The sequence below is a fragment of the Tachypleus tridentatus genome, chromosome 2 (assembly GCF_004210375.1).
Source record: "Tachypleus tridentatus isolate NWPU-2018 chromosome 2, ASM421037v1, whole genome shotgun sequence".
NCBI classification, from domain to species: domain Eukaryota; kingdom Metazoa; phylum Arthropoda; class Merostomata; order Xiphosura; family Limulidae; genus Tachypleus; species Tachypleus tridentatus.
Window position 1 is genome coordinate 122,968,267 of NC_134826.1, and position 26,413 is coordinate 122,994,679.

General features: G+C 34.3%; 1 protein-coding gene across 1 annotated transcript in view; it reads left to right on the forward strand.

Moving 5' to 3' along the window:
* The first annotated feature begins 630 nt into the window (after positions 1–630).
* Positions 631–26,413, forward strand: part of LOC143244994 (uncharacterized) — a 51,545-nt gene continuing 25,762 nt past the window's right edge. Inside the window, exons 1-2 of the mRNA XM_076490673.1 lie at positions 631–937; positions 11,841–12,399. Coding sequence (XP_076346788.1) covers positions 11,915–12,399 — 485 coding nt within the window. The 5' untranslated portion in view covers positions 631–937; positions 11,841–11,914. The remainder of the gene's footprint in view (positions 938–11,840; positions 12,400–26,413) is intronic.

The following is a 26,413-nucleotide window of genomic DNA, read 5'->3' on the forward strand; positions in this document are numbered from 1 at the left end:
ATTCCGTTAAGTTTGTTTGTTTGTTTTGGAATTTCGCGCAAAGCTACACGAAGGCTATTTGCGCTAGTTGTCCTTAAGTTAGCAGTGCAAGATTAGAGGGAAGGCAGCTAAACATCACCACCCACCGCCAACTCTTGGGGCTACTCTTTTATCAACGAATAGTGGAATTGGCCGTAACATTGTAACGCACCCACGGCTGAACGGGTGAGCATGTTTGGTGCGACGGGGATTCAAACCCGCGACCCTCATATTACGAGTCGAACGCCTTAATCCATCTGGCCATACCGGGCCAATTCCATTGAGACTAAACATCACATCATTGTGTATTCATGATTTCCATTTTTCGAAGTATAGAACAAGTATCTACATCTCAAAAACGTTTGTTTTAATACAACCATAAATGAAAGCAAGAAATTACAATATATTATTGAATATTTTACAAGATAATTCTTTTCTAGCTAATATAGTGTGCTAAGTTATTAGATGAAAATAATATAAACTAACTGTCAATTGCACTGTGCAACAGTAATGAATATCGCTCGTTAAGAGCGTCGTTTGTTGCCTTTAATTACAGAAATTGTGTCAATTTAATTTTTGCTGATCCTCACAAAGCAAATTCTCCATGCCTTCATGTGTACCTAGACCACACGTAGGACCACAATACAGATACAATTAGGCACGTGCAAGTTCCCCATTGATTTCTTCATTCAGTTAGCAGTATGTTGGTCTCGAGAGATGGCGACGTTTAGAGCCAAGCATTAAGCCCACCTCTCAGAAACTGAACATCTTTTATAAACAAAATGTAGTGACACCAGTCTTCTAATACGAGAGTTGTGTACACTGACTGAGAACACGAGACTTATATCTGAAGTTAATTGGAATTTTCAGAACATTCTACATGTGTATTTACAAATTTTTTGCAAGACTTGTAAAACAGGTATGACTTATACGTTTTCTTATTTTATAAGCTCGTGTGCGAATTTGTTTCTGCCTGCTGACTTACTCAGCTATTTTCATATTTGTGTACAGGTATAGTTTTAATCTTACTCTAATATTATTGCTTTATTAGATAAATATATATATACTTAAGTGTATTTAATAATTTATTAAAATGATATAATTTTTTCTCAAATGAAATTTCAACTTTTTAACAGGAAGGCAGTGAACGTGTAATAGTGAATTTTAATTAGTTAATAGTTACAAACGATTTAGAAAAGTTCTAAAGGCTCTGCTGTGGTTACACAACTAGAAGAAGAGTAGCATAATTATAGTTCAAGACTCATGACTTAGGTAAATGAATATAAACGAATTTTTTCTCTTCATTAAAATACCTTTAACTTTTGGCCCTCTTTCAGGAGCTTTCATCGGGCAACAATGAACTGAGAGATAACAATAAGTTGATAAGTTGTGGAACATACCTTACAACAAATGAACTTCATTGTCAGCAGATGAAGTAAACTCAGAAATTCCATGTAAAAGCTTATTCGAAACTCCTGTTCTCAAACACAGTTGCATAAAAATAAGTGAAGCGAGTAGAGTTTGTGTGTGTTTTCTTATAGCAAAGTCACATCGGGATATCCGCTGATTTTACTGAGAGGAATCGCACCCTTGAGCTTAGTGTTATAAATCCGTAGACTTACCGCTGTACAAACGGTGTACAGCAAGTAGAGAAATTAACTAATACTTTATACGTAACGGAGCCCGTTGAAAACTATGTATATTCTAGACAATGATAAAAAAACAGTGAAAGTATTCTGTCAGAGGTTTCTATCTCTTTACTTATTGAACAAGTTTTCGCGTTTATTACCAAAGCTGTCTTCAGTTTGAAAAAAAAAGATGATAATGAATGCACGTAAATCACGTGCTCAGAAAACTAACGATACGTCGCCTGACATTGCAATAATAGTGATATACTATGTAATATGCAGAATTACAACAAATGCGGTATTTAAATTAATTTTGTTTACAGAATTCAGTAACATTTAGGCATGGCCCTAATTATGCTAAGAACTAAAATATGTATTTGGTGTTTTTCTCAGCCGCTCAACCCTCATTATTCTTTGCTTTCTTGGTGAGAACCTAAACATATGTTTCAGAGAGAGAGAAAAGAAAAGAGAAAATATTGCAATTATACGATTGTGGCACTTCTCCGTTAGAGGGAAATCCTTCCTGGTTGAATACAAAAATATTTGGAGCATAAATAGAGGAAATTTATATAAAACATATTTAAGACCTCACATCACAAACTAATATGCTTAAGTTCATGTGTAATGTAATCTAAAGCAATGGAAATAACTCGCCTTATGTTATATCAATCTGTTTTTCTTATTAAGAAGTTATTCACAATCGTAAAAAAATACGCATATATTTTCATTTTCTAAAATTATTGAAAGCAGTCTCGTTTTGCGATAATTTAGCAAAAGATATTTTTCTGTTTTTCCTGAAAACACGTAATTCATCAAGCATTTACAAAACTGTGAACTATAGTGTTGTTATTTCTACAACTACACTCCAGAGAACCTTGAGAGTGCAACTTGTTGTTCATAAAAATTGATTAATATAATTCGTATAGACTAGTGTTATACCTATTCAACTCCAGCCAACCTGATGAGCCCTGATATTGACGAAAGGCCTCGGCGACACTGGATAAAATAAATGTGGTATTGTTAATATTTTCTAATAAATTATCCTTTGCCTTTGCTCACGGGTTCTTAGATTTAACAGATAAGTACTTGAATTGCATAGATACAATGTGTAAAATTGTACAATTGGAAATTAGTGCTTATTCAACGTTTAATCAGATTATAAATTGTAGTTTATTTCTAAAATTAAATAGTTAACACTACGAAGATTCTGATTTAAGCCTTAAATACTCGATTCTTTATTCACTAGACGATAAAACTTCCACGATATTTTTCCAAAAGCTATAGAGAGCACAGAAAAAGATAGAACATTCATGTTTTAATTATACCGTTGTCTAGTTTCTCATCTCAAAATTTATCTTTAAAAATTATAAAAGATAAATTGATATGTCGGATTCGACTATTATAAACGTACTGTACAAAAACAAAACATTTCATTTCTTAAAGACATTAGACTGAGAAGCAGTGTGTGTTTTAATATAGGTTTATAACTTATATCTATAAGACAAATTTAAAAATTATAATACACTCAATAACAAGGATATCCACACACTATTGATATTCACCCCGCAGCGTCACCTACAATGGGAAGTGAAAGCCAAATCAAATGACAGTTTGACTAAACGACCTAAGTCCGTCACTTCAGAATATAAAGAAGATACTTTTAATTAGCTTATGGGTTCCCACTGCACGAGAGAATTTACAATTACGGTAGGAACGCTAGCGTTTAATCGCCATTAAATTTTGTCAGCAGTGTTTACATAGATATGAACTTCATATGTCATTTAACACTCGACTATGCTGTATACCTCTTTATTACATAAATCACCAATCTCAACATACTTTCTATTTGTTAGAAAATACGATTACAGACGGGAAAATTTTCCAAAGACGATTTTATTGTGGCTATGTAGACAAGACCTTTAGAGTAGCTAGTTCAGATACGTGCAACGGATAACACGCACAGGTTTAAGAGTCCCACAGTGGTGTATTTCCCAGATACCTCAATATTAAGTGTAAAAAAATAGTTCATTCTACTATTTCTCTAGACAAACACCACACTATTTATTAAAAGTAAAAATAGCAGTTTGCCCATCTATCCACCTATCTTCCTACTTATTTATTTCTTTATCTTTTCACCAGTTTATCGTTTTTTGTAATTAAATTTTATCCATCTACCTATCTATCCCCTTTTTTGCTATCTTTCATGGCTCAATACATCAAGATGGACTCACTAACCTTGCTCACAATGAAATGAAAGAAATTGATATCTGAGTTTCCACTGTACTGAATAAAAGAAGTAATTTCGTCGTGAAGAAATACTTAAGTTCGATACTAAAATTTCTTTCTGGATTGTTTAACTATAAGTTTGAGTCTTTCTTCTTTCTTCTAGTAATAAGTGGGCGTTCAACATACAGTTCTGTTACTTAGCAACGGCTTTACCTTTCAGCACTTTATTAGTTTTGTCCTCTCATACTTCAGCACGCACAAAGTGTTTAATCTTGGTCTTTGTTCAATGATGTCTTCTAACTGAGTCATCTAATTACAGTCACAGAAAAGCCAACAACTGATAAAATGGAAGAAAATCTTCATTTTAACATAGGAATTTATAAAACTTTTCATTTTATATTTGTATTGTTTTAAAGTTATTTTTTATATCAGAATACTCCGGCTATTTTTATATATCATATTTTACCATCGAATATATTCTTTATTTCAAACTTTTTTGTTTCTACTATAGATTCAAAGAAACATCATAGTAAGTGTTCACACAATTATAAAGTAAACGGATTACTAAAATATCACTCTAAAATCAGGGGTTCGATTCCCCTCGGTGAACTCAGCAGATAGCCTAATATGGCTTTGCTATAATAAAACACACACATATTAAAATATCATTTCAATTTTTTTAGATTTTTTCGTTCTAAATGTTAAAACAGATTTCTTATAGCACTTCATGTGCGCTTTTAATTTAATAGGTTTTAACAGACCCCTCAGAAGTCAGTAGTGAACATTTTTGTTGGAAAAATCAATAATTTTAACTGAAATTTTGGAAGTTTTTTATTGGCTAAAAAATAGCATTTCCAGCACTCTTTTAGCGTTGGGGCTGCTCATCATGAGTTTAACGGCCGACCACAAGAAGCATGGAAGTCTCCATATGACACACAGAGGTATTCATGAACAGTTTAGAATCATTTTGGTAGATATTGTACAGCAAGCCAAGTAAAATATTATGCTTGTAGCTGCTTTCAAAGTGTTCCTGTCTGCTCATCCTACTGCTGACTATCGTGATGCTTCGACCTTCCTTACCGAATCGCAGGTGAAATCGTTCTTATCTTAAACAGAAAAAGGTGATAGTAGAAGAATAAGAGTTTGGTAATTACTTTAGTAATGATGCTTAGAATGTGGCTTTATTGATATATACTGAATGTACTCTCAGCTTGTAGACCTAAGTACTAGCTAGTTTAGAGATTCGAGGATGTTGTATGCCACTTATCATTTATCAGTTAACAAATGAAAACTTGCTTCGAAGTTATATAGAAAAGATACGTCCAAAACCACACACTTAGAAAGTTTCCAGATTAAATTTATTTTTAATATTCAACAAATTATCGTGTGATGTCACTCCTTGGCTTCCAAGAGACGTGTTTGTTTGTTTGTTTTTGAATTTCGCACAAAGCTACTCGAGGGCTATCTGTGCTAGCCGTCCCTAATTTAGCAGTATAAGACTAGAGGGAAGGCAGCTAGTCATCACCACCCACTGCCAACTCTTGGGCTACTCTTTTACCAACGAATAGTGGGATTGGCTGTCACATTATAACGCCCCCACGGCTGAAAGGACGAGCATGTTTGGCGCGACGGGGATGCGAACCCGCGATCCTCAGATTACGAGTCGCACGCCTTAACACGCTTGGCCATGCCGGGCCTAAGAGACGTGTTATAAACGGTTTCATATTCATAAATGTGCTATTAACCAAAACACAACACCATTGTTCTGTTTCACGTTTGGCCTGGCAAGGCTAGGTGGTTAAGGCGCTCTACTCATAACCTGTGGATCGCGGAATTGAATCCCCGTGGCACCAAACATGCTTGTCCTTTCAGCTGTGGCGGCGTTATAATATTACAATCAATCCCACCATTCCTTAGTAAAAGAGTAACCCAAGAGTTGGCAGTTGGTGGTGATGACTAGCTACCTTTCCTTTAGTCTCACACTGCAAAATTAGGGACGGTTATGATTGACGATTTTGCATGGCACAAAATCTATATTAGCAAATATCAGATGATTTATTGTAAGCTCGTCTGGAAAAAAGTTTAATTGGAAAAACTCATTTCTTTTTGGTTGATTTTTCCTGTGTTAAACATTATTCACAGAAAGACCTCACCCTAGGTGATTTAATTCTAAAGTTTACAACTTCAAGAAACATGCATAGGCACTAACTTTAAACCTTTAAAAGGTGTGCACCTTCTTCAGGCTACGTGAGTATCCTGTGCAGGTAATTGAAAAGTAGAATACAATAAATTTGTTATGAAAGTAAAGTTACGGACTTTTCAAAGCTAGAAACAAGCAAACATTTTAATAATTCTTTGTCTATAAGTTTAGCTATAAGAACAAAAACAAAAGCCCTAAACAACGGACGCTGATGCACTATGTTTATTAGCTATTTGTTCTACACAAACTTTTTACTGTATAAACCAAGATATATCATTTACCTTACAAAAACAATCACGCTTTGTCCAGTAATTCAGGATTATAAAAATCGATCAGCTGGAAAATGTGTCTTCATTTTTATGCATTATATTTCGCCGATAACGACTTATCTAGTCATGAGAAAATATGTAAAACAAACTTGCGATCATAAAATTTACATATAAAGTTTTCAGATCATAGAAAATATATTACTGTAGCCAGTATTCAGTAAACTAATATACTTATTCATTTTGTGTGCAAGGAGAAGTTAAATTTTAAATTTACTTCAATATTGTAAATGATTACTAAAAAATTAATGTTTCAAAAAAGTTTTACCTTTGATTTTTTTTAAAGCTAACAGTACTTTATTTCATGGAACTAGATAATAAATACTAATATTACTCAGTAAAAAATGTGTCATTTTCTTTGTTTGTTTTTTAGAAGGGCGTTAAGTTACAACAGATGTACATATACCCAATAAAAACGTTTCTTCTCAGGGTTACGTTACAAATATTTACTTGTTCTAAATAATAAGCGCTTCTTCTTAGGGCTAAGTTACAAATGTTTTACTTATACTAACTAATGAACGATTCTTCTTAGAATTAAGTTACAAATGTTTACTTTTATTGAATAACGAACATTTCTTGTCAAAGTTTGTGTTTTCTTATAGCAAAGACATACGGGGCTATCTGCTGAGCTCACCGAGAGGAATCGAACCCCTGGTTTTAGCGTTGTAAATCCGTAGACTTACCGCTGTACTAGCGAGGGTCTTTGCTGGAGTTAAGTTACAACATGCAACTGTATTGTGTTCAATAATGAACGTTTTTGCTAGAGCTAAGAAAAAATAGTTTACTTACACTAATGACGAACGTTTCTTGTCAGGGCTAAGTAAATTCAGTTTATTGTCGAGACTATTTTACAATGGTTTAACCACACTTAATATTGAATGCTTTTTGTGAAAGTTAAGTGATGGCAGTTCCACTTATACTCAATGATGCATATTATTTGCCAGAAATAGGTTACAGCAATTATACTTATATTCAGTAATGAACGTTTTTAAACTATAGCAGTTATGCCTATACTTGATTAAATTTTAATGTATGTGTTTTTTGTGAAAAACGCGTTTCTCTACTGAACATTATGGAGTCCACGTTGTTTAAATTCACGTGTCTGTTTTCATTATTAATTTCTACATTGAAGACATAACCTCAAAGTTTCTAACTGCTCTTTACGCAAACTACCAGTATAATCCAGATCCCTCCCTCTCTCATTAGCATGCAGACACCAGTTAAAAGTGTTCGCCTATTTGAAATGTATATATGGTTATTAATACATTTAAAGAACGAAATAAAAAAACAATCGTCCATGTGTATATGGAAAACTATCACACATAACGACGTGTTAAACGTTAACGCTGTCCACAACAATCGCTGTTGACAACGCTAATCATTTCTTCTTCCAAACCACGCGTGTGATGAATTGTCATACATCAGTGTTTTTATACAGTTTATTTTGATAGAGACATCTATCTAACTACCATTCTGTACACATCTACTTGCGAGTGTACAAGGACTGATTTTAACGAAATTCATATTTCAATGAATACCTACCTGACAGAACATCAAAATCACGAGAAATTTCTCTCTTTCCGCCTTTTCTAGTTTCCTTTTTTGTGTCTTCGGTGAGACCTCAATGTCACAATTTTCTTAAATCTCATATTCATGAGTAATAATCAACCTGTTAAAATTCGAACTTAAACATCGAGTTTACTTTATACGAAAGCGCTACCTGAATTTACTTTATTGCGTATTCTGCAATTTTATCCCAAAAGTGACAGAAAGTCACGTGGCTAATAATTAATGTTAAATTTGCTTGAGTTTTTTACAACTGGCTGAGTTTTATAATGGTTTTGTTCGTTAGGTGCTACTAGACTTAATAACACGATTGAAGTCCGTGGCCTCTCAGTGACACAACGGTATGTCTGCGAACTTACACTGCTAGAAACCGGCTTTCGAAACTCGTGGTGGGCAGAATACAGATAACCAATTGTGTAGTTCTGTGTTTAACTACAAACAAACAAAAAGGTCCCCCCCGGCAGGAAAAATGACTAAATCCAAAAGCAATTACTTCAATCTATTCTCTTACACTTATATCAAGAAATAACAGAGGAAACGTTGCCGTAAGGCCATTACGTACTTTGATTTAAACATTCAGAAAATTTGAATATATTGGATGATTTAATGTCTTACTACAAGAATGGAAGCTCGACTATTCTAGGAAACTCCAAATTTTTCTCTTAATACAGAACAAAATTAAATACGTTGCTTTGAAATTTGGTGTTCTTAGTAATATGGTACTCACATGAAAAGAGCTTTATACATGGGGTTTTTAGCTTGTTCAGATAATGAATTACAAAACCTTCATTCAAATATTGCAGTTTACGTTGTGGTTACAGAATAATTTCGTGTGTACACAATATCATTGTTCACGATGTAAAAAAAAAAGTTTAATACAAGAAAACTGTATTAGTTACACAAATACAGTGCTTGCAAATGTAAACATAAAAGAAGAACTATCTAACTGAATGAGTGATTATATTGAACAATTGTAATAATTATTATTAACTTATGATAAAAAGAAAACTATCTAAATAGATCGTAACAACAAATCAAACGAGTACTAAGTATGGCTAAGTTAAGTATGCTTTTATTACTTTCTTACTTACAGAGATTAGAACATATTGTTTCTCCAATTTGTACTATCACTGTTAGTGGTATTTTCAACAATAAACTTCTTTTTTTTTTTTTTTTGGAATTTCGCACAAAGCTACTCGAGGGCTATCTGTGCTAGCCGTCCCTAATTTAGCAGTCTAAGACTAGAGGGAAGGCAGCTAGTCATCATCACCCACCGCCAACTCTTGGGCTACTCTTTTACCAACGAATAGTGGGATTGACCGTCACATTATAACGCCCCCACGGCTGGGAGGGCGAGCATGTTTGGCGCGACGGGAATGCGAACCCACAACCCTCAGATTACAAGTCGCACGCCTTAACGCGCTTGGCCATGCCAGGCCAACGATAAACCTAATAGAAGCTCACGAGGTTCAGACAGCTTTGAAGATATAGGTTGTTCCTAAGACCATGTACTGAACTAATGATGCAAAATATATTGTAAAAATATAGTTGTAAAGATTAAAGAATGATTGTGCAATAATTTCATATGTACATAATATTATTTATAAAACTCATGTTAAAATAATTCGATACTAATAACAATAAACCATTAACATGGTAATATTCGTGTTTATAGATTTATTGGCAAGTATACACGTAATAATAAAACTTTCTAATTAACTGAGTGGTTATCAAGGATTCACCCAAAAATGACACAGCTCTCTCCCATTTATAAAAACAAATTTTATTGTCAAATTGTGTTCGCCATCTTAACGACATTTCTCTGTTTGTAAAACAACTTTTTAATCATATTCACCACAGTCCAACTACCTTACAAAATAAGAAATGAGTAAAAATGACGTTTTTGTGTCAGTTTTTCTTTTGTCATTGAAAGTTTGACAATACACGACAGTTATCCATCACACTCAAAACTGCAATAGTTAAAATACCTTAAACAAAAAATACAGTAATTATCGCGCTAGACTATGGAACTGAGGTGACGTGATTATTGCCCAGTTATCGTCAAAATTTAACTGACGGTTGGATTCTACCACTATTACGTCTGACAACAGAAGTCCAAGAGTTAGCGGTGGATATCATTGTATAGCTGTTTTCCTGCTAGTCTATCACTTCATGTGATAGAGTAGATAGCTTTAATGTATCAGCAAACAAACAAGAAGTTGGTTGAACTAATTTTGTTAGCAAGATTTCGGTTGTGTAATGGCATCTTCTTGAGGATCAATCAGTTGAAACATCGTTTGGTTTTTTTCTTAAATACCGTCCACGCAAAATAATATTGCAGGAAATCTGATAAAACATAGATTTAGCTATGGAACAGGGTGATGTAAATTATATTTAATAAGTCGTTGTTCAAAAGTTGTCAAATGAGAGATAGTTTTTACTCATTGCGCCAGCTAGTTTGAGTATAGTAGTTAAACGTCAACAAACTGACATAAATCTTCCCTAGTTTAATTCTTCCTAATACAAAACGTATGAAATCACAAAAAATAGGAGATATGTCTCAGATGAATTTAGATAAGTCAGAATTAAAATAAAAGGAAACATATTTGTCTGAATAAAAGAAAACTTATGGTTTTTCAAGGTAAACACAATTTAACTGACAGTAATGTCTAATCTGAATCGCCTTGGTGTCTATATGTTTAGGGTTGTCAACTGGAGTAAAGATAAGTAAATAAAATGCAATTAAACTACAATATGTTAACAATTTCAAAGTTTAAGGGATAAAATTTATTTAAAACTCTCTTAGTTTATTGTTTGTCATAGTTTAGTTTCCCGATGTTGCTCCAAAAAGAAGCATAAAGCAAATATATATATATATAATGCGTATCTGAATTCGAACTATGTTTAATTGTGTGATACATAGCCAATGCATCTTACCTATACATAAATACATAGTACCTATCTCTCTTTGTAGGTGTGGTACGGTGACAAATCTAGATGGTTATGCGTATTTATCAAACATTGAACCACACCCTCTATTCCATGTCATAATACATGATGCACTTTTCAAAGAAACTCATGTTGTTTAAGGAATGATAGAATCATTTTTACCACAAAATTATGATTCAGATTCTCAAGCTTGAGGTTATTACTCCTATGCTCTTGTTACACACGTAATTGTTTTATAGATTTAAGTAAGTACTGTATTTAAAATTATGATTCATCTTCCACACACAATTGCAAATACGAACGAATAGATTAACGAGATAAATGATAACATCAAATGATATACATTATAATATTTATTATTACTTAAAGGTAGTTAGACACTGTTTGTGCAGTCAGTCCAACTGATATACTGATGTGTTTGTCAAGAATTTCAGAGTGTAAAAGAGTAAGTACGAAATTCAGTTTAATTCTATCTAGTGGTCAGTCAGTAGTTTTTACTAAATGTTGTCTTTTCAGTACAAATGTTATAAGCTGTTCTTGTTCTTTGAAGTTAAGCACAAAACTACACAAAGAACTATTTGTGCTTTGCCCACCATGGAAGAGATCTAGACCCGGTTTCTACCGTGTAAGTCCAGAAATACACAACTGTGGTGGTAGGGGCAGATATTATAAATATCACTACGAAAACAACATTATAAGCTAGTATATAGAATTTTATTAAGATAAAGAAAAGACAATAATGTTGACGTTAATAACTATTAAAATATAAGATAAAATAAATGATTAGCGAGATACACTTTATAAAATGTTGTGTTGAGACTTTAAAGAATTTAATTTTTTTAATTTTCTGAAGCGTAAAATATTTATACAAGTGTTTATTAAAACTGTTTGACGGTTGCTTTTCTTTGTTTGTTTTTATATCACCAGATGCTTTGGACTTTAACTAGTCACGTTCTTCATGATGCAAGGTATGGATAAGGTCAATACATAACTGCACTGTAATGAGTGATAACCTGTATAAGAAACAAAAGGCTCTTGGGGTACTCCCTAAAACCGACAGCGAAGATGACGAAAGTAGATTTCGACTTTTAAGGGAAAATATGTTGAAACTCCTTCACACATCTGATCCAGAGAAAAGCGAGTCAACGGACGAAGACTCCACCATAAATTTCCTGCCCAAAAAAGGTGGAACGCGCAAGAAACAGTTTGGGAAACGAAAGAACTTGAAGGTTAAGTCCGTAACTAATCGAGGTAAAGATTCGGTGGGGAAAGAACTTTTCGAGAAAGAAAGAAAACAGCCAGAAAGTCTGGGTGGTAATAGAGTAAAATCCAGCGTCAAGACTCCTTGTGCTACGGATTCTTGTGTGAAAATCAAATCGCTAACAACTTCTAAATCTGAAATGCGAAAACGTCCCACTGAGAACGAAAGGGTTGCTATGTGGAACAGAAGCTTTAAAATAAAACACACCATTCGTCGAACAGACAGGTAAGAACAGAACAAACCAGATTTTAGCAGTTAATAAAACATGTCAACATTCATATACTTCAACAACCATATTGTCCAGTATTATAAGGCAATACGTTTTACTCATAAAACAATGCTTGATTTTACACTTCATCTTATACACGGGTTCAAAGATAAAGTTCCAATAAAAACTCTACGGTTGATAGCATATTTAAATCTACGTTTTTCCCTTTAATTGTATTTGCATTTTTTTTTGGTAAGTGTGTTGACATCGTACCACCTACCGTGTTACAATAATATTGTATCGTTTGTCTCGATTTTTCATAACTGAAAATTATTTATCTTATATGCTAGTTACAGTTAATCAAGACATTTTTTTATTTGAAATGTATTGATGTTATCTTTCGTACAATAATATTATATCAAACAAAGGTTAGTTTGTGTAACATACACTAATTTTGTAAATATGTTTTTATATCAAATCACTATATTTTGAGGTTTAATTTTTTTTTTGTAATAGAAAAGGAGTTGTGTGTTACATGTTTGTGGTTTAGGTTATGCCGCATTGAGCTGTCTGTGGTGTGGTTGTATTGATTACCCCAGAGTGCAGGTAAGCAAGGTTTAAAAATAACTTCAAGAGATTTCTTTACCAAAGTAACGTCTCAGACTTGCTTAACAATACAAGTTGTCTTATACAATGAACCTTAAAGAAATACACTCTATTTGAACAAAAAATTTAAGGTCGTCTGATACATAGACAAATACGGTATATTCCACAAATATACTTTTTTGTTTTAGTCATCCACGACTCCAATGGTAATTTGTTAGTTGTCAAGATTCAAAGTTTTTCAATATTTGTTATTATTATTTGTACACTGTGCTTTCAGGTAATAGGCTGCTATCCTCATTTTATGGTTAAACTTGTATGCACTTTTAGCAGCTTAATGAAGTCAAATTACTTGTTTCTTATCGAACCACATATAACTACTAATGCATACATAGGAATACCCACTTATATCTAACCACATGAAACATCTAATGTACACATAGAAATATTTACTACGCATATAACCACATAAAACTTCTCAAGTATATATATATACTCTTCAAAAAAAGAAACGCAAAAGGCAAAATATGAGACAAATTGTTAACAAGTTTATTCCGGGTAGTTCTGTATGACATGTGTGAAACTTTGCACATTCACTGCTGAACATCCAAAGTCTGCAAAGGCGAAGTCGACGCTCACTAGGTGAAGTTTAACGTCACTCAACGTCAATAACGAGTATGCCCCCCCGTGAGCATCAATAACTGCTTGGCATCTCCTGCCCATGGAAGCGATGAGATGACGAATCACATCCTGTGGAATGGCTGTCCACTCAGCCTGCAAAGCTGCTGCAAGCTGAGGTAGAGTCTGCGGTTGAGGTTGTCGCCGTCGCAGACGTCGGTCCAACTCGTCCCAAAGATGTTCGATGGGGCTTAAATCTGGTGATCTGGAGGGCCAGGGAAGAACGTTGATGTTGTGGTGTCTCAAGAAGACAGTGGTGAGTTGGGCTGTGTGAGGACGGGCGTTGTCATGTTGAAAAACGTCGTTGACGTTCACCATGATGGGTTGCACATGGGGCCTAAGAATCTCGTAGACGGTTGCGTACGGTCTGATCGGAAATCCTACGCAGCCCTGGTATGGTTGAGGCAGTAGACGTCGCAGTGGTGGTCCTATCCCGAAGGTGACGTACGTAACTGAATGTAGCGATCTTGTGCGGGCGTGGTCACATGAGGTCTGCCAGATCGTGGACGGTCACGAGTTGATTCATGTTGTTGGTGACGATTCCATAGCCTTGTGATGGTGCTTGGGTGGACATTCACAGCTCTGGCAACATCTGATTGAGATTCACCTGCTTCCAAGCGACCAATGGCGTTGTTGCGTTGTGCTTCAGTCAGTCTTGGCGTAACTGTATTGCGTGTCGGTGGCTTAACACTGAGCTATGGAAACCGAGAACCCGTCACTTTTATAGGGATTTTGCACATGTTGCACTTGTAGAACATGCAGATCTCTCAAACAAATTTATTGGACACGCATGCGTTTTGGCGAAAAATCCGATGTTTTCCTCCATTTTCAAAGTTCACAACTTTTATTGCCATTTTGGTCTGACAATCAGTGCCTTAACACGTGTAACATCACATACTCTGAGCTTTTGACGTTATTACATATATTTCTCTTTAAAATAACCAAAATATCCCTTTTGCGTTTGTTGTTTTGAAGAGTATATATAAATTTGTTTATCTAGCCACAAAGAACTACTAATGTACATATAAAAGTAACCATTCTTTATCCATACAGTAAACAAAAATTTCCTTATAACAGTCTGAATAACATACGTTTACATAAATCTGCTTATTCACTTGTTGTTTAGATCTAAGCACTTGTCTCCTATTCATCAAATAAATACTACTCAATTTCCACTTTCATATTCACATAGAACGTAATGATTACTAGCTACCTAACTTAAATAATCACCTGTTACTCAGCTTTAAGCACAGATTTATGTTAATTACTTTGTTCTTGTTCATATAAAGCTACTTACTTACTCTCTTCCTAGATAGAAACTTCATGTACAGATTCACACTTACATAAAACAAGTCAACAGAAAGCTACCTAGATATAACTACTTGCCTGCTATGCTATAATAATTCAGGTTATGTACGAATTTTCCCAGCTGAACTACTTACAGTGTTACATGTTATTATACATTGTTTTACATGGTCAGCTGACAGCTTTTCTCTTATATTTGAAAACTGCTATACGATAGTGACTCGTGTTATGTATGAATTTTCCTGAGTTAAACTGCTTACAGCCTTACAGTATTATGTGTCATCACACAATGTTTCAAAAGGTCAGTTGACAGCTTTTCCATTGTATTTGAAACATGTTATCCTATAGTAATTCAGGTTGTGGTTGCATAATATATTTATTTTTAGCTAACTTCTCTCACGGATCTCGATCTCTTATGATCAAACTTGGCCCGAAGCGTTTCTTATGAGTGTAGCCTCTTGCCTCAGGAGTATCAAGATGGGCTAAACCGAGTTCGAAAAATCACTAGCGCATGATGTGGTCTAGGATTAGTTTTTCATCTACACTGAATTCGAATCTGACATTGAATTTTATAATTCTAAGTCTCTTCGGGATTCAGACGTGCAATGTTTCCAACTGTATTCATACACCTTCTCACAAACTAGGGTACTATTCGTAACACACGTGGTCAGTAGCGCGAACGGAAATGTTAAGTGGTTTGTTTTTAAACGAAGCCTCCCCTTTGCATAAATAAACATTCTCCACATATCAAACTGTAGGTTTTACCTCCTATATATTGTTCAATGTGTAGTTGTATGCATTACTCTTATAATTACAGTCAGCTCTTTACTTTCTAGTTCTGCTTCTTGGTGATTTATCGCTTGTCTATTTTTAATTTTTAAATAATTATCTACGAATAGCTTCTTGTGTTCTTCCGCTTGCATCTGTGTAACATCAACTCAGACTTATTTCTGATAGTAAAAGACACGTAAAAGTAGAAACGTTTGATGAAAAACGTAATACGTAATAAACCTAAATGCTCTGACTTTGACTGAAATTTATCTGTTTGTTTGAATTTCGCGCAAAGTTACACGAGGGCTATCTGCGCTGGCTGTCCCTAATTTAGACTAGAAAAAAGGCAGCTAGTCATCACCACCACCCACCGCCAACTCTTGGGCTACTTTTACCAACGAATAGTGGAATTGACCGTCACACTATAACGCCTCCACAGCTGTGACGGGGATTTGAGCACGCGACCTTCAAATTACGAGATGAAAGCCCTAGCAACCTGACCATGTTGGACCTACTGAGTTTTAAGAATAAAGGAGACAGGATAGAATGTATTACGAAATCGAACAATCTTTATTGACACTAGAAAGAAATAAAAGTGCTTATAACGCAAGAAAGATGGTGCCTTTACTGGGTTTTGCTATAAAGCAAAATCTGATGTGGCTACGTTGTAAGTCGGCGAACTGACCAAGTCCTACCTGGAAACTACTAGATAAAACTATCTTTGTATTTCAGAAAATTTAACTTGAAAAGTGATTGTACAAGCCTGAGTAAATATAGCATCATATACACAAAACAAAAATTTTAGTCATTTCAAAATGCCTGCTCTTCCTATATGACTGTTGGCTATTCCCATCACAAAATATGATAATCAAGGATATATCCTAGTGATATAAATTGACCTGTCAATGGAAAAGATCACGATCTACTTTCAACATTATGTACAACTTCACAAAAGTCTTTCCCATGAAAAGGCAAAAGTAACGCCTTTGGTGAATGACCCAGAACAATAGGTAGCTAAAGTTAAAGGATTTTAATAACTTCCTAAACTGATTCCCTGTTTGAAAACGATATATCCTGGAATAAATGACAATTTCGAAACTTTCTATATTAATATAAACGGAGGATAGCAAATATATGGTTTGCCTACATGCTACAGGCAGATATTTAAAAAAACAAATGAAACAATATGATGTATTACTTAAATATCTCTTTATAATAAGATTCAGTTACTATGTCACGTAACTACTTCTAAACTGCTGAACTCGCCAACTTTTAAAAGGTGCTAAAATAATCGTCCCAACCCCGAGATTTGCACTAATATAAGACTTTTCACCCAACCCCTTAAGGAACTCGGATATTTTGCGAAAATACCTTTACTGGGATTTCTCACAAGCAGTCCCTAAATTTGGAATTGATTTATATTAGAACACATACTAATTACCGTTCTTAACTTGATTAAAGAAATTATATTTGCATTATAGTGGCAATAGTTGTTAAATTGAAAAGGTGCAAATTTGTAGTTCAAGCTCCAAATTCTCATTATTGCACCCTATGTGGGCCTTAGACTTACGATTTCACTAGTATATACATATTTTTTGAAAGCACGATGTTTTATCTCGTTTTTAGAGAAAGTAAAGCGCTATTTGTTTTTCAAACTAAAAGCTGCACAGAGGTTTACCTGTTTACTCCACAGAAATAGGGATCAAACCACAAATCTGAGCTTAATAATCATTGGAAAAGCTAAAATTTTTAACTTTTCTACTGTTTTTCTCTTTTATTTTTTATCTTTATGTTCTACAGAAAGCCACTAAAATATTAATTACATTTGGAAGAAAAGTCGTTTTTTTTCCTCATTCGTTTTATTTGCACCACAATAGAATTAATCGATTTGTTTTCTAATCTGGATATTATTTTATCAGTTAAACATAAAGAAAATATACATGTGTCATTACAATACATTAGTCAACTTAAAAGCTGCAGAGGTAAAATACTTGATTTACAAATTAAGTTACTGTAAATATTGTAATAACGCTGCACAACAATTTTTGAAAAGTTTTGCTTCCTAAAACGTTTTTGCTGATTATGACAGGTACCTAGTGGGTATGCACAAATATAGTTTTGGTTGTGCTTCATCACGTAGGAACTCTGAGAAACAGATAGTTAACTGTTTACTGAAAATAACGTATTTAATTGCGTTTATGTTTTTAATACGCTATTAAGCTCAACATAATTAAAAGTGTTTTGCTCCTAATTTTCGCTTGTATTTAATGTCCGGTGCATCACGGTGCAGTGTCCAACAGTAATGAGCAAGCATTGACGGATTCCAGTTGCCCTGATACCGTCGTTTTTTCATTGTAGCAATGTCCTGGTGAAACCTTTCACGGTATTCGTCACTGACAGCACCGAGATTTACGGGGAAGAAGTCCAAGTGTGAGTGGAGAAAATGAATCTTGAGTGACATATTGCACTTCATCGTTTTGTATGCTTTGAGAAGTTTGTCTACCAGCTGAATGTAATGTGAGGCTCTGTAATTGCTAAGAAAATTGTCAACAATGTCTTTGAAGGCTTTTCAGGCAATCTTTTCCGGCCCAACTAACAGATCTTCGAACCGCTTGTCACTCATAACATGTCTAATCTGAGGACCAACAAAAATGCCCTCTTTAATCTTGGCCTCAATTATTCTTGGGAACATCTGTCTTAAATAACAAAAACCTTCGCCTTCTTTGTTCATTGCTTTCACGAAATTCTTCATAAGTCCAAATTTTATGTGAAGAGGAGGCAAAATAATCTTTGCCGGGTTGACAAGTGGTTCATGCACCACATTTCTCGTGGAACTAACTTTTTACGGAGTGGCCAACTCTGTCTAGAATAATGTGACTCTTTGGCACGACTGCACCATTCACAGATGAAACAACAGTACTTCGTATAGCCGAGCTGCAGTCCCAGTAACATAGCAACGACTTTCAGATCTTCAAAGATATTCAAGTTGTACTTGCTGTACTGGATGTGCTTCAGCAACATTTCCATGTTCTCGTAAGTTTCTTTCATGTGTGCTGCATAGCCAACAGGTATTGAAGGGTGAACATTGTCATTGTGTAATAGAACAGCTTTGAAGCTTAACATTGGTGAATCGATAAAGAGACGCCACTCTTGCGGGTCATGGTCACAACCCAAAGCAGTGAACAATCCTTCGATGTCAACACAGAAACAAAGACTGTCAACTTGTGCAAAGAATTTGCTCATATCATTTTGGCGGCTTCGATAAACAGAAATTTTCGTACATGGTGACAGCAAACATCATTCCTGCAGTCTCGAACCCAGCAATTCGGCTTTTGCTTTTGCCAGACCAAAATCTCTGACCAGATCGTTTAATTCTGACTGTGTTATGAGATGTGGATCGCCTGAGGAGCACGGTTCCAAATCCGGATGAATGTCACTGCCAGTTTCCTGCATTGCAGTTTCTTCAGCTGGTCCGTGTAAGGTCCATTCCTCTGGTGGTTTCGGAATTGGAAGACTGTCATCATGTGGCACGGGTCTCATTGCTGAAAGCAGATTAGGGTATTCAATTGACTTCTTGTTTTTTGGCAGAGAACCCAGACACATTAGTCAAACAGAAGTAACAGTCCGTCACATGGTCTTTCTGTTCTCGCCATATCATCGGGACAGCAAACGGCATTGTCTTTCGAGTGCCTCTGAGCCAAGCTCTCAGACAGACAGCACATGTCGCACAATAAATGTGGTGTGCCCATTCCTGGTCTTGATCACCAGTTTTACAGCCGAAGTACAGATGATATGCTTTCTTCACAAGAGCAGTCATTGAGCGTCTTTGATGAACAAGCATATACTCGCCACAAATATAGCAGAATGTATTGCGGCTGTTACGACATTGACGAGACATATTGACCGACACCAATCGTCCTGTAAAACGTCTATAAGATCTAACTTACTTGTTACAGTGCTACTGAGGCAATGCTATATTCTAAAACAATGCGTACACACTATAAGGTCTATATTAATCCAATAAGCAGCATCTGTATATGCAAGCCACTTTTATAGCCTGCTGAGACACTGTCAAACTGGCTCCGGCCTGCCCAGGCATGCCCGGGCTGCATACTTGCACAGAACAGCTTCTAACCTGGCCCGATTTCATGTCTGGACATGCCCAGATTGCTCAAAACATTGTTCATATTTCTCTTACAGAAACGAACATTTTTAGACACAAATATAAAAAAAAAAACATTACAAAACTGAAGATTTCGATGACACGGTACATGATGGGCAAATTTGGATGTAATTTTCGTGATCAGCAACCAAATATCTATAAGGAACACCCAACAGTGTTCAAGAAGCAAAAAATTTGTTGTGCAGTGTAATTCATTATCGAAATCATAGTCTAACATATAATCAAGTAAGCTACATTGAAAATGTATGAGTATGTTTTCATGAATGTGTACTCTTGTAGCAAAGCCACCTGGGGGATATTTGATGTATTCACCGAGGAAAATCGAGTCTCTGATTTTAGAATTGTAAATCCGTAAACTTATTGCTGTCGCAGCGGGAGACTATACTTATAATGTTGTCTAAAGGTTGAAGAGATTTTACTAAAAGGTAATCAGCACCCAATGAATTTTATATTGAAACACAACCTATAGTTTTTAAAAGTTAACATGAGTTTATATAACTGTATAAAATACTTGGTGATTGGAAATAATACAAAAATCGTATTGCATTTTGTATTACGATAATTGCTATTTTTCAAGAACTTCCTGCGTAGAAAAAAAGTTCATCAATCTCCCCGAAAAAAGAGCCGAAAGTCGCCAGGAAAGGTCACCTGTTTTTAACACTCGCACTACTATATAATAGAGTGATGTTTGTCAGTCAGTATATATAAAAATGACGTCACATAAGGGACACTTAATATTGTAATTTGTACTATCGTGACGTCAGAAAACGTGTGAATGCAATGAATCACGAGAAGAATTATGAACTCTGTGGGCTACAACACAGCATGACACATGAACTTGAAAAGCAAGTTACTCTTAATTTTAGTTTTATTTACTCTTCATTTTACATTTACAATATCTTACTCGTTATCTGTTTGCCCGTGTCTTTCTCTTTAGTCCCCCGGTGTCTCAGTGGGCGAGTCTGAAAGCTTATAACGGTATAAACCGACATTCAATACCTGGAACGAGGAAATCACGGATAGCTCATTGTGTAGCTTTGTGCTGAACAACAAACAGGTTACTGTACGTATCAATATGAGCGCCTCAAAAACCAACGATATTACTTTAAATACACACGATACTTCCTCGTTCGTAACAAACATAACTCTATCAAACAAGAACCTTTTCAAACATGGAAAAGGTGAAGCTATCAGATAATGAGGTGACTTTCTCTGCTCAGTTTTGATTTTGAGTTGTATTGCATATTGACATTACCAATGTTAACACTGTGGCAAATCTGCGTGATAAGTACGTGTTTGATGAAATATAAAACAAAGAAATAACATGCAGAATCAATGGATTTAGAGCACGAATATAAAAACTATGTACACGTTTAACCTAAAGCTCTTCCACAAACCAAACCGACTAACGAAAACCTGCCTAACTTTCTTTGTGATTGCTGAGAATTATTTAGTTTTTCTCATCAGGTACATTTGGTTTGGTAACTGCAGGGTGTGGCGACAGTCTTTATGGGTTTAAGGGTGTTGGCCGTGGTGTTTCCTGAAATAAAAAGAATCAATATTTAGTCTATTAAGAACATTGACAAATTCTGTGCATTGACTCTTTCCCATCAGCTAGATTTTATTTATTCGAAGTGCTACGTTAAATTTTCATTATTACTTATTAGCTTGTGTGCAGTAAGACACACAGTATTCGTTTGACTGGAGAGAAAAATACACTAATATTATTTTCGTATCGAAGAAGTTATGGACCCATATTTTTCACAGAAAATAGCACTTTCTCTTTTAACGCAAAACTGTGTAATTATAAAACGTTTCTGATTTTCCTTACCAATTATTAATTTCCTGCATTTTTTTTATCTCCACCTTTCTTAATTCAACTGTATGTTTGGTTTGTTACATGAGAGTTATCTACGCCAGCCGTTGCTAATTTAGCAATGCTAAGACTAGAGGGGAAGCAGCTAATCATCACCACCCATTGCCAACTCTTGGACTACTCTTTTACCAAGGAATAGTGAGATTGACCGTAACTTTATAGCGCCCCCACTGCTTAAAGGATGAACATATTTAGTGTGACGGAGATTCGAACCCACAACCCTCAGATTACGAGTTGAGCGTCCTAACCACTTGGCCATGTTCAGAGAAAAGAAAAGGTCAATATGGTGAAACTTCGATAAAATCATATTGCTATAGAATAACCTCGGGTCTTATTTATATATTGCTATAGAATAACCTCGGGTCTTATTTATTCATATATGGACGTATGTAGATTTTCTCAAATGTCTTCAATGTTTTTCACACAGGTCGTTTAGCAGTCGAGCTAGAGTTTAATTTTAAGAGTTAATTTTGCCATCGCTACGTATAATATTGAAGAGCAGAAAAAATATCAAAATTAGTGGCATAATTTTTGTAAGGCTTTCATTTACATGATAAAAATGATCTTCTAGTTAGTATAACATGAAGGTAATTAAAAAATTATTAAGAAAGTCCGAATTTTCGCCTACTCATAAATTTGGTCAAAGAAAGAAAAATTCAGCCTAATTCAGCTTATTTTTAGTATTCTAATAAGTGCTAAAAAATTCTGTTTCTTTTTAGGAGGACATAATGAAAAATAAATTTTTCGTGATCCTTATAAAGTAAATAAAACTTTTATTTAAAAATATGTATGTCAACTGTTTAACTAAATTTTTCATTACAGGCTGTAAGCACACACACGTTTAAAATGATTTAGTGGAAAATTGAACAGTTTGCTGTTTAAAACGTACTTTTCCTGAATTAACTACAGTTGGTAATTAATAAAGTACAGTGGTAAGTCTATGGGCTTACAATGTAAAAATTATGTGTTCGATTTCCCTCGGTGGACTCAGCAGATAGCTCGATGTGGCTTTGCTATAAGAAAACAAAGAAAAATAAAGGTAGTTTTCTTTAATAATGTAAAAATCATCAACTATTTGTAATACAGATACAACAAATTTTGTCATTGCGTAATACAGTTTCGTAGGTTATTACTTCAAAATTATCATATAACTCAATAAGTAGTTTTAATAGTAGATTTGTGCATATGTGACCTCTACATGGGTAAATACTAAAATAATTTATGCTTTAAGAAGCACCCTAGTGACACAGCGGTATGTCTACAATGCCAGAAACCGGATTTCGATAGCTGTGGTGATAAGAGCACAGACAGCTCTTTGTATAGCTTTGTGTTTAACTGCAAAGATACAAAGTTTTGAGAAATATAACAGTAATACATTAAAATAGTGAGAATAGGGACATAATTTGATTTTATATTTGAATTCAATGACAAATCAAATCACGGTCTTAATTATCATATCTATTGATAACTTTAATTGTGATTCTGATTAATGTTTCATTGAATTAGATTACAAAATTTAATCATTTTTATTTTCTATCTGTATTGGGCTTGATTTCCGTATAGTTCGGATTTTTGTTATATTGTATGTCTCGAAACCAGCTTCGTTAAAAAGTCCTAAACTTATCAAAGCAATCATAAAATAAAGTTCAAACTATTTTTTCTGCTCTCGTTGAAAATGAGTTAAAGTGTAAATTCTAAATTCTAATCGATTTCTGTGAAAGTATAATCGATGTGTGAAGCAACTATAAGGAGGTGGATCTGTCAGTTTCAGCTGCACGTTACAACCATTTGAACAGTGCTTTTATTGGCATAACAGCCAATAGGATAGTAGTGAGAAAAGTTTCACAGGTGTACAAGACATTTCAATGACTGTTCTTAAGGTGGTGTGGTCGAATAAGCTGTGTGAAAGTCATATTTTTCGATATTTTACAGTTCGTAGGAAAAAGAATAATTTATTCTGTCTTTGCATCGTGCACAGAAACAATATAAAAAAAGAACATTAGATCTGACACCAAATGTTACACAGTATCAGGATTACCACAGGGTTATGAATAGAAAGTGAAGTATGTACGTACGCCTAATGATATCAGTTATGTATTACAATTTAAAACAGCTTAAAACTGAGTTAATGATAATTTAAATTTATAAGATAATTAAATGTTGACATGTATCAAATTTATGATATTTTCAAACAAGATTGATACACACAGTTTCCTTTCTCAACAGAAATATGTTTTAATATACAAACAATAACAGAATTTACAATAACGGTTATTACAAATTATGGGTTACGTACAAAATATTACAAACATATAAACAATATTGAGTTTTATATCTGGTCAGAAACGATAAATGTCATCGAGGGTTTACGATAAGCGAACTAATTTTGAGCTGATATACGTACAATTCACTTAACGGGGAGCTAGATTGTTCTGCGTCGATTTTTGCACAAATGAAGTTATATAATTTTTCCGTAAAAAACTAAAATCCGGTGTGAATTCATCGAAGTTAAATGGTTTGTAATGTTTGAAATCTATAAACATCCTGATTAATATATCTGAATTCCCAATTAATAAGCGTTATTCACAGTAACAACGTTCGAGGTTTATAGTAAACCAACTAAAGCAAACTAATAATATATACTCTTGGCGCTTCGCGTTTATAATAATATAGGTGTTAGAACAGTTTCTCGAAACTTTAGTTAAAGTAATAATATAGATGCTTCGCTAATGTTTACGTACGCATATATTGTTGATTCTTGCACTCGAGAATCTTCTACAACTTTAATGAATAGGTGAGAAATTTACAATACTTATTTAACAGTTTAAGTTATGTACATTTCTAAAGGTACATGTAACTGAAACACACATTGATATTAAAATAGATATATAACAGTAAGTCCGTCACAAACGTAATAATGTCAATTAAGGATACTAGAAAGAGCTAATGTAAGATAGAATATACTGGGAGAATAATCTATAATTCATTTCAACTTATTTCGGTAATTAAGTGTACTTTTTTCTTCTTTGTATCCTATTTTTATTAAAACATATTTCCTACTGGTTATCTAAGCACCAAATAAAGGAAGTCACATGGAAAAAATACTAAAGGAAATACATTAAAACAAGCTATGTTACAGCAGAATAGTTTCGAAAGTATCTTTTATCACACTATATTTTATTTGTTGCAAAGGTGTGGTTTTTCTTCAGTTTTTAAAGTTGGAAATCTTCGAAATTACATTTAATACGTAAGCGTGATTTTTTTTTACAAATTATCGTAGATAAAGTGCTCCAAAATAATCTTTGTACGAGACACGTTTATGTATCTTGAGCTTCCAATAAAAAAGTTTGTCTGAATGTTCTGTTTACAATATGAAAAGCAAAAAAGATATGTTGTGTATTATTGTAACATTTTCTATTGTGCAATTCTGTTTTAGTATTACAAATTATTTATGATCCTGTTGTGAAGTGCTAGATTTCAGAGATGGTGAACCAGGATCGAATCCTTGCTATATCGAAAAAATATTTTCCTCGTTTTTGAGCTGAGGAGAGTGATAATCAGTCCCTTGGCCAAGAACGGTTGGTTGTAAGGTGGCACTGACTAGCTGCTTCCCTCTGGCTAGGAGCTCAAAATTAGGGACACAGCAGACAGCTTTATTAATTGTGCCATAGATATAACATATAAATGCACAAACTTCGAAAGATCACTCTTAAAAATATTGACATTTTTATTCAAAGTCTCAAAATGTTCAGAACGTCTGCAAGCATTTACTCAAACTTATTATGACTTGAAACAATTTTTACTTGAAAGTAAATTTTTCATGTTTTTTTTTATTATTCTGCGTATTTCTAATTTTTTCCATGGAAGCATCAGCTTTCCAATAGTACAGTAGTAAGTCTGCAGAGTTAGAATGGTAATATCCGAGTTATGATACCTGTGGTGAACAGATAGGCCATTTTAGAGCTTTTTGTTGAACTACAAACAGACACTCAAAAAACCTCCCTCAATTGGTAGATGCAACTAAGAGTTATTGAACTGCAATACGTGTCTGAAGTAAAAAAGTAAAAGGCAGAAATTAGAATTGAACCAGATTTGCCAGAAATGCGCTTGCCAAAGAAAGATGGATAAAAACTAAAGTTTTTCAGAGGCATTTTCTTCTGGAAAAATGTTTAAAATTAAAATGATTGTTTGGACCTATTTTGGTTCACTGCCATGTATACAAATATAAATATAAAAATATAAACTATTCTTAAAATAAACAGTTTAAGTATCAACTTTATTTCGCGCCAAACATGCTCGCCCTTTCAGCCGTGGGGGCGTTATAATGTGACGGTCAATCCCACTATTCGTTGGTAAAAGAGTAGCCCAAGAGTTGGCGGTGGGTGGTGATGACTAGCTGCCTTCTCTCTAGTCTTACACTGCTAAATTAGGGACGGCTAGCACAGATAGCCCTCGAGTAGCTTTGTGCGAAATTCAAAACAAACAAAACAAAATCAACTTTATTTTTTATCTTTTGTACCTTAATTTCTTTTATGTCATATTTTTGTCTCTTTATCCCAAGCTATCAAGGTCGCTTTAGAATCTTTATCTTGTTTCAGTGAATCATTATTTTACT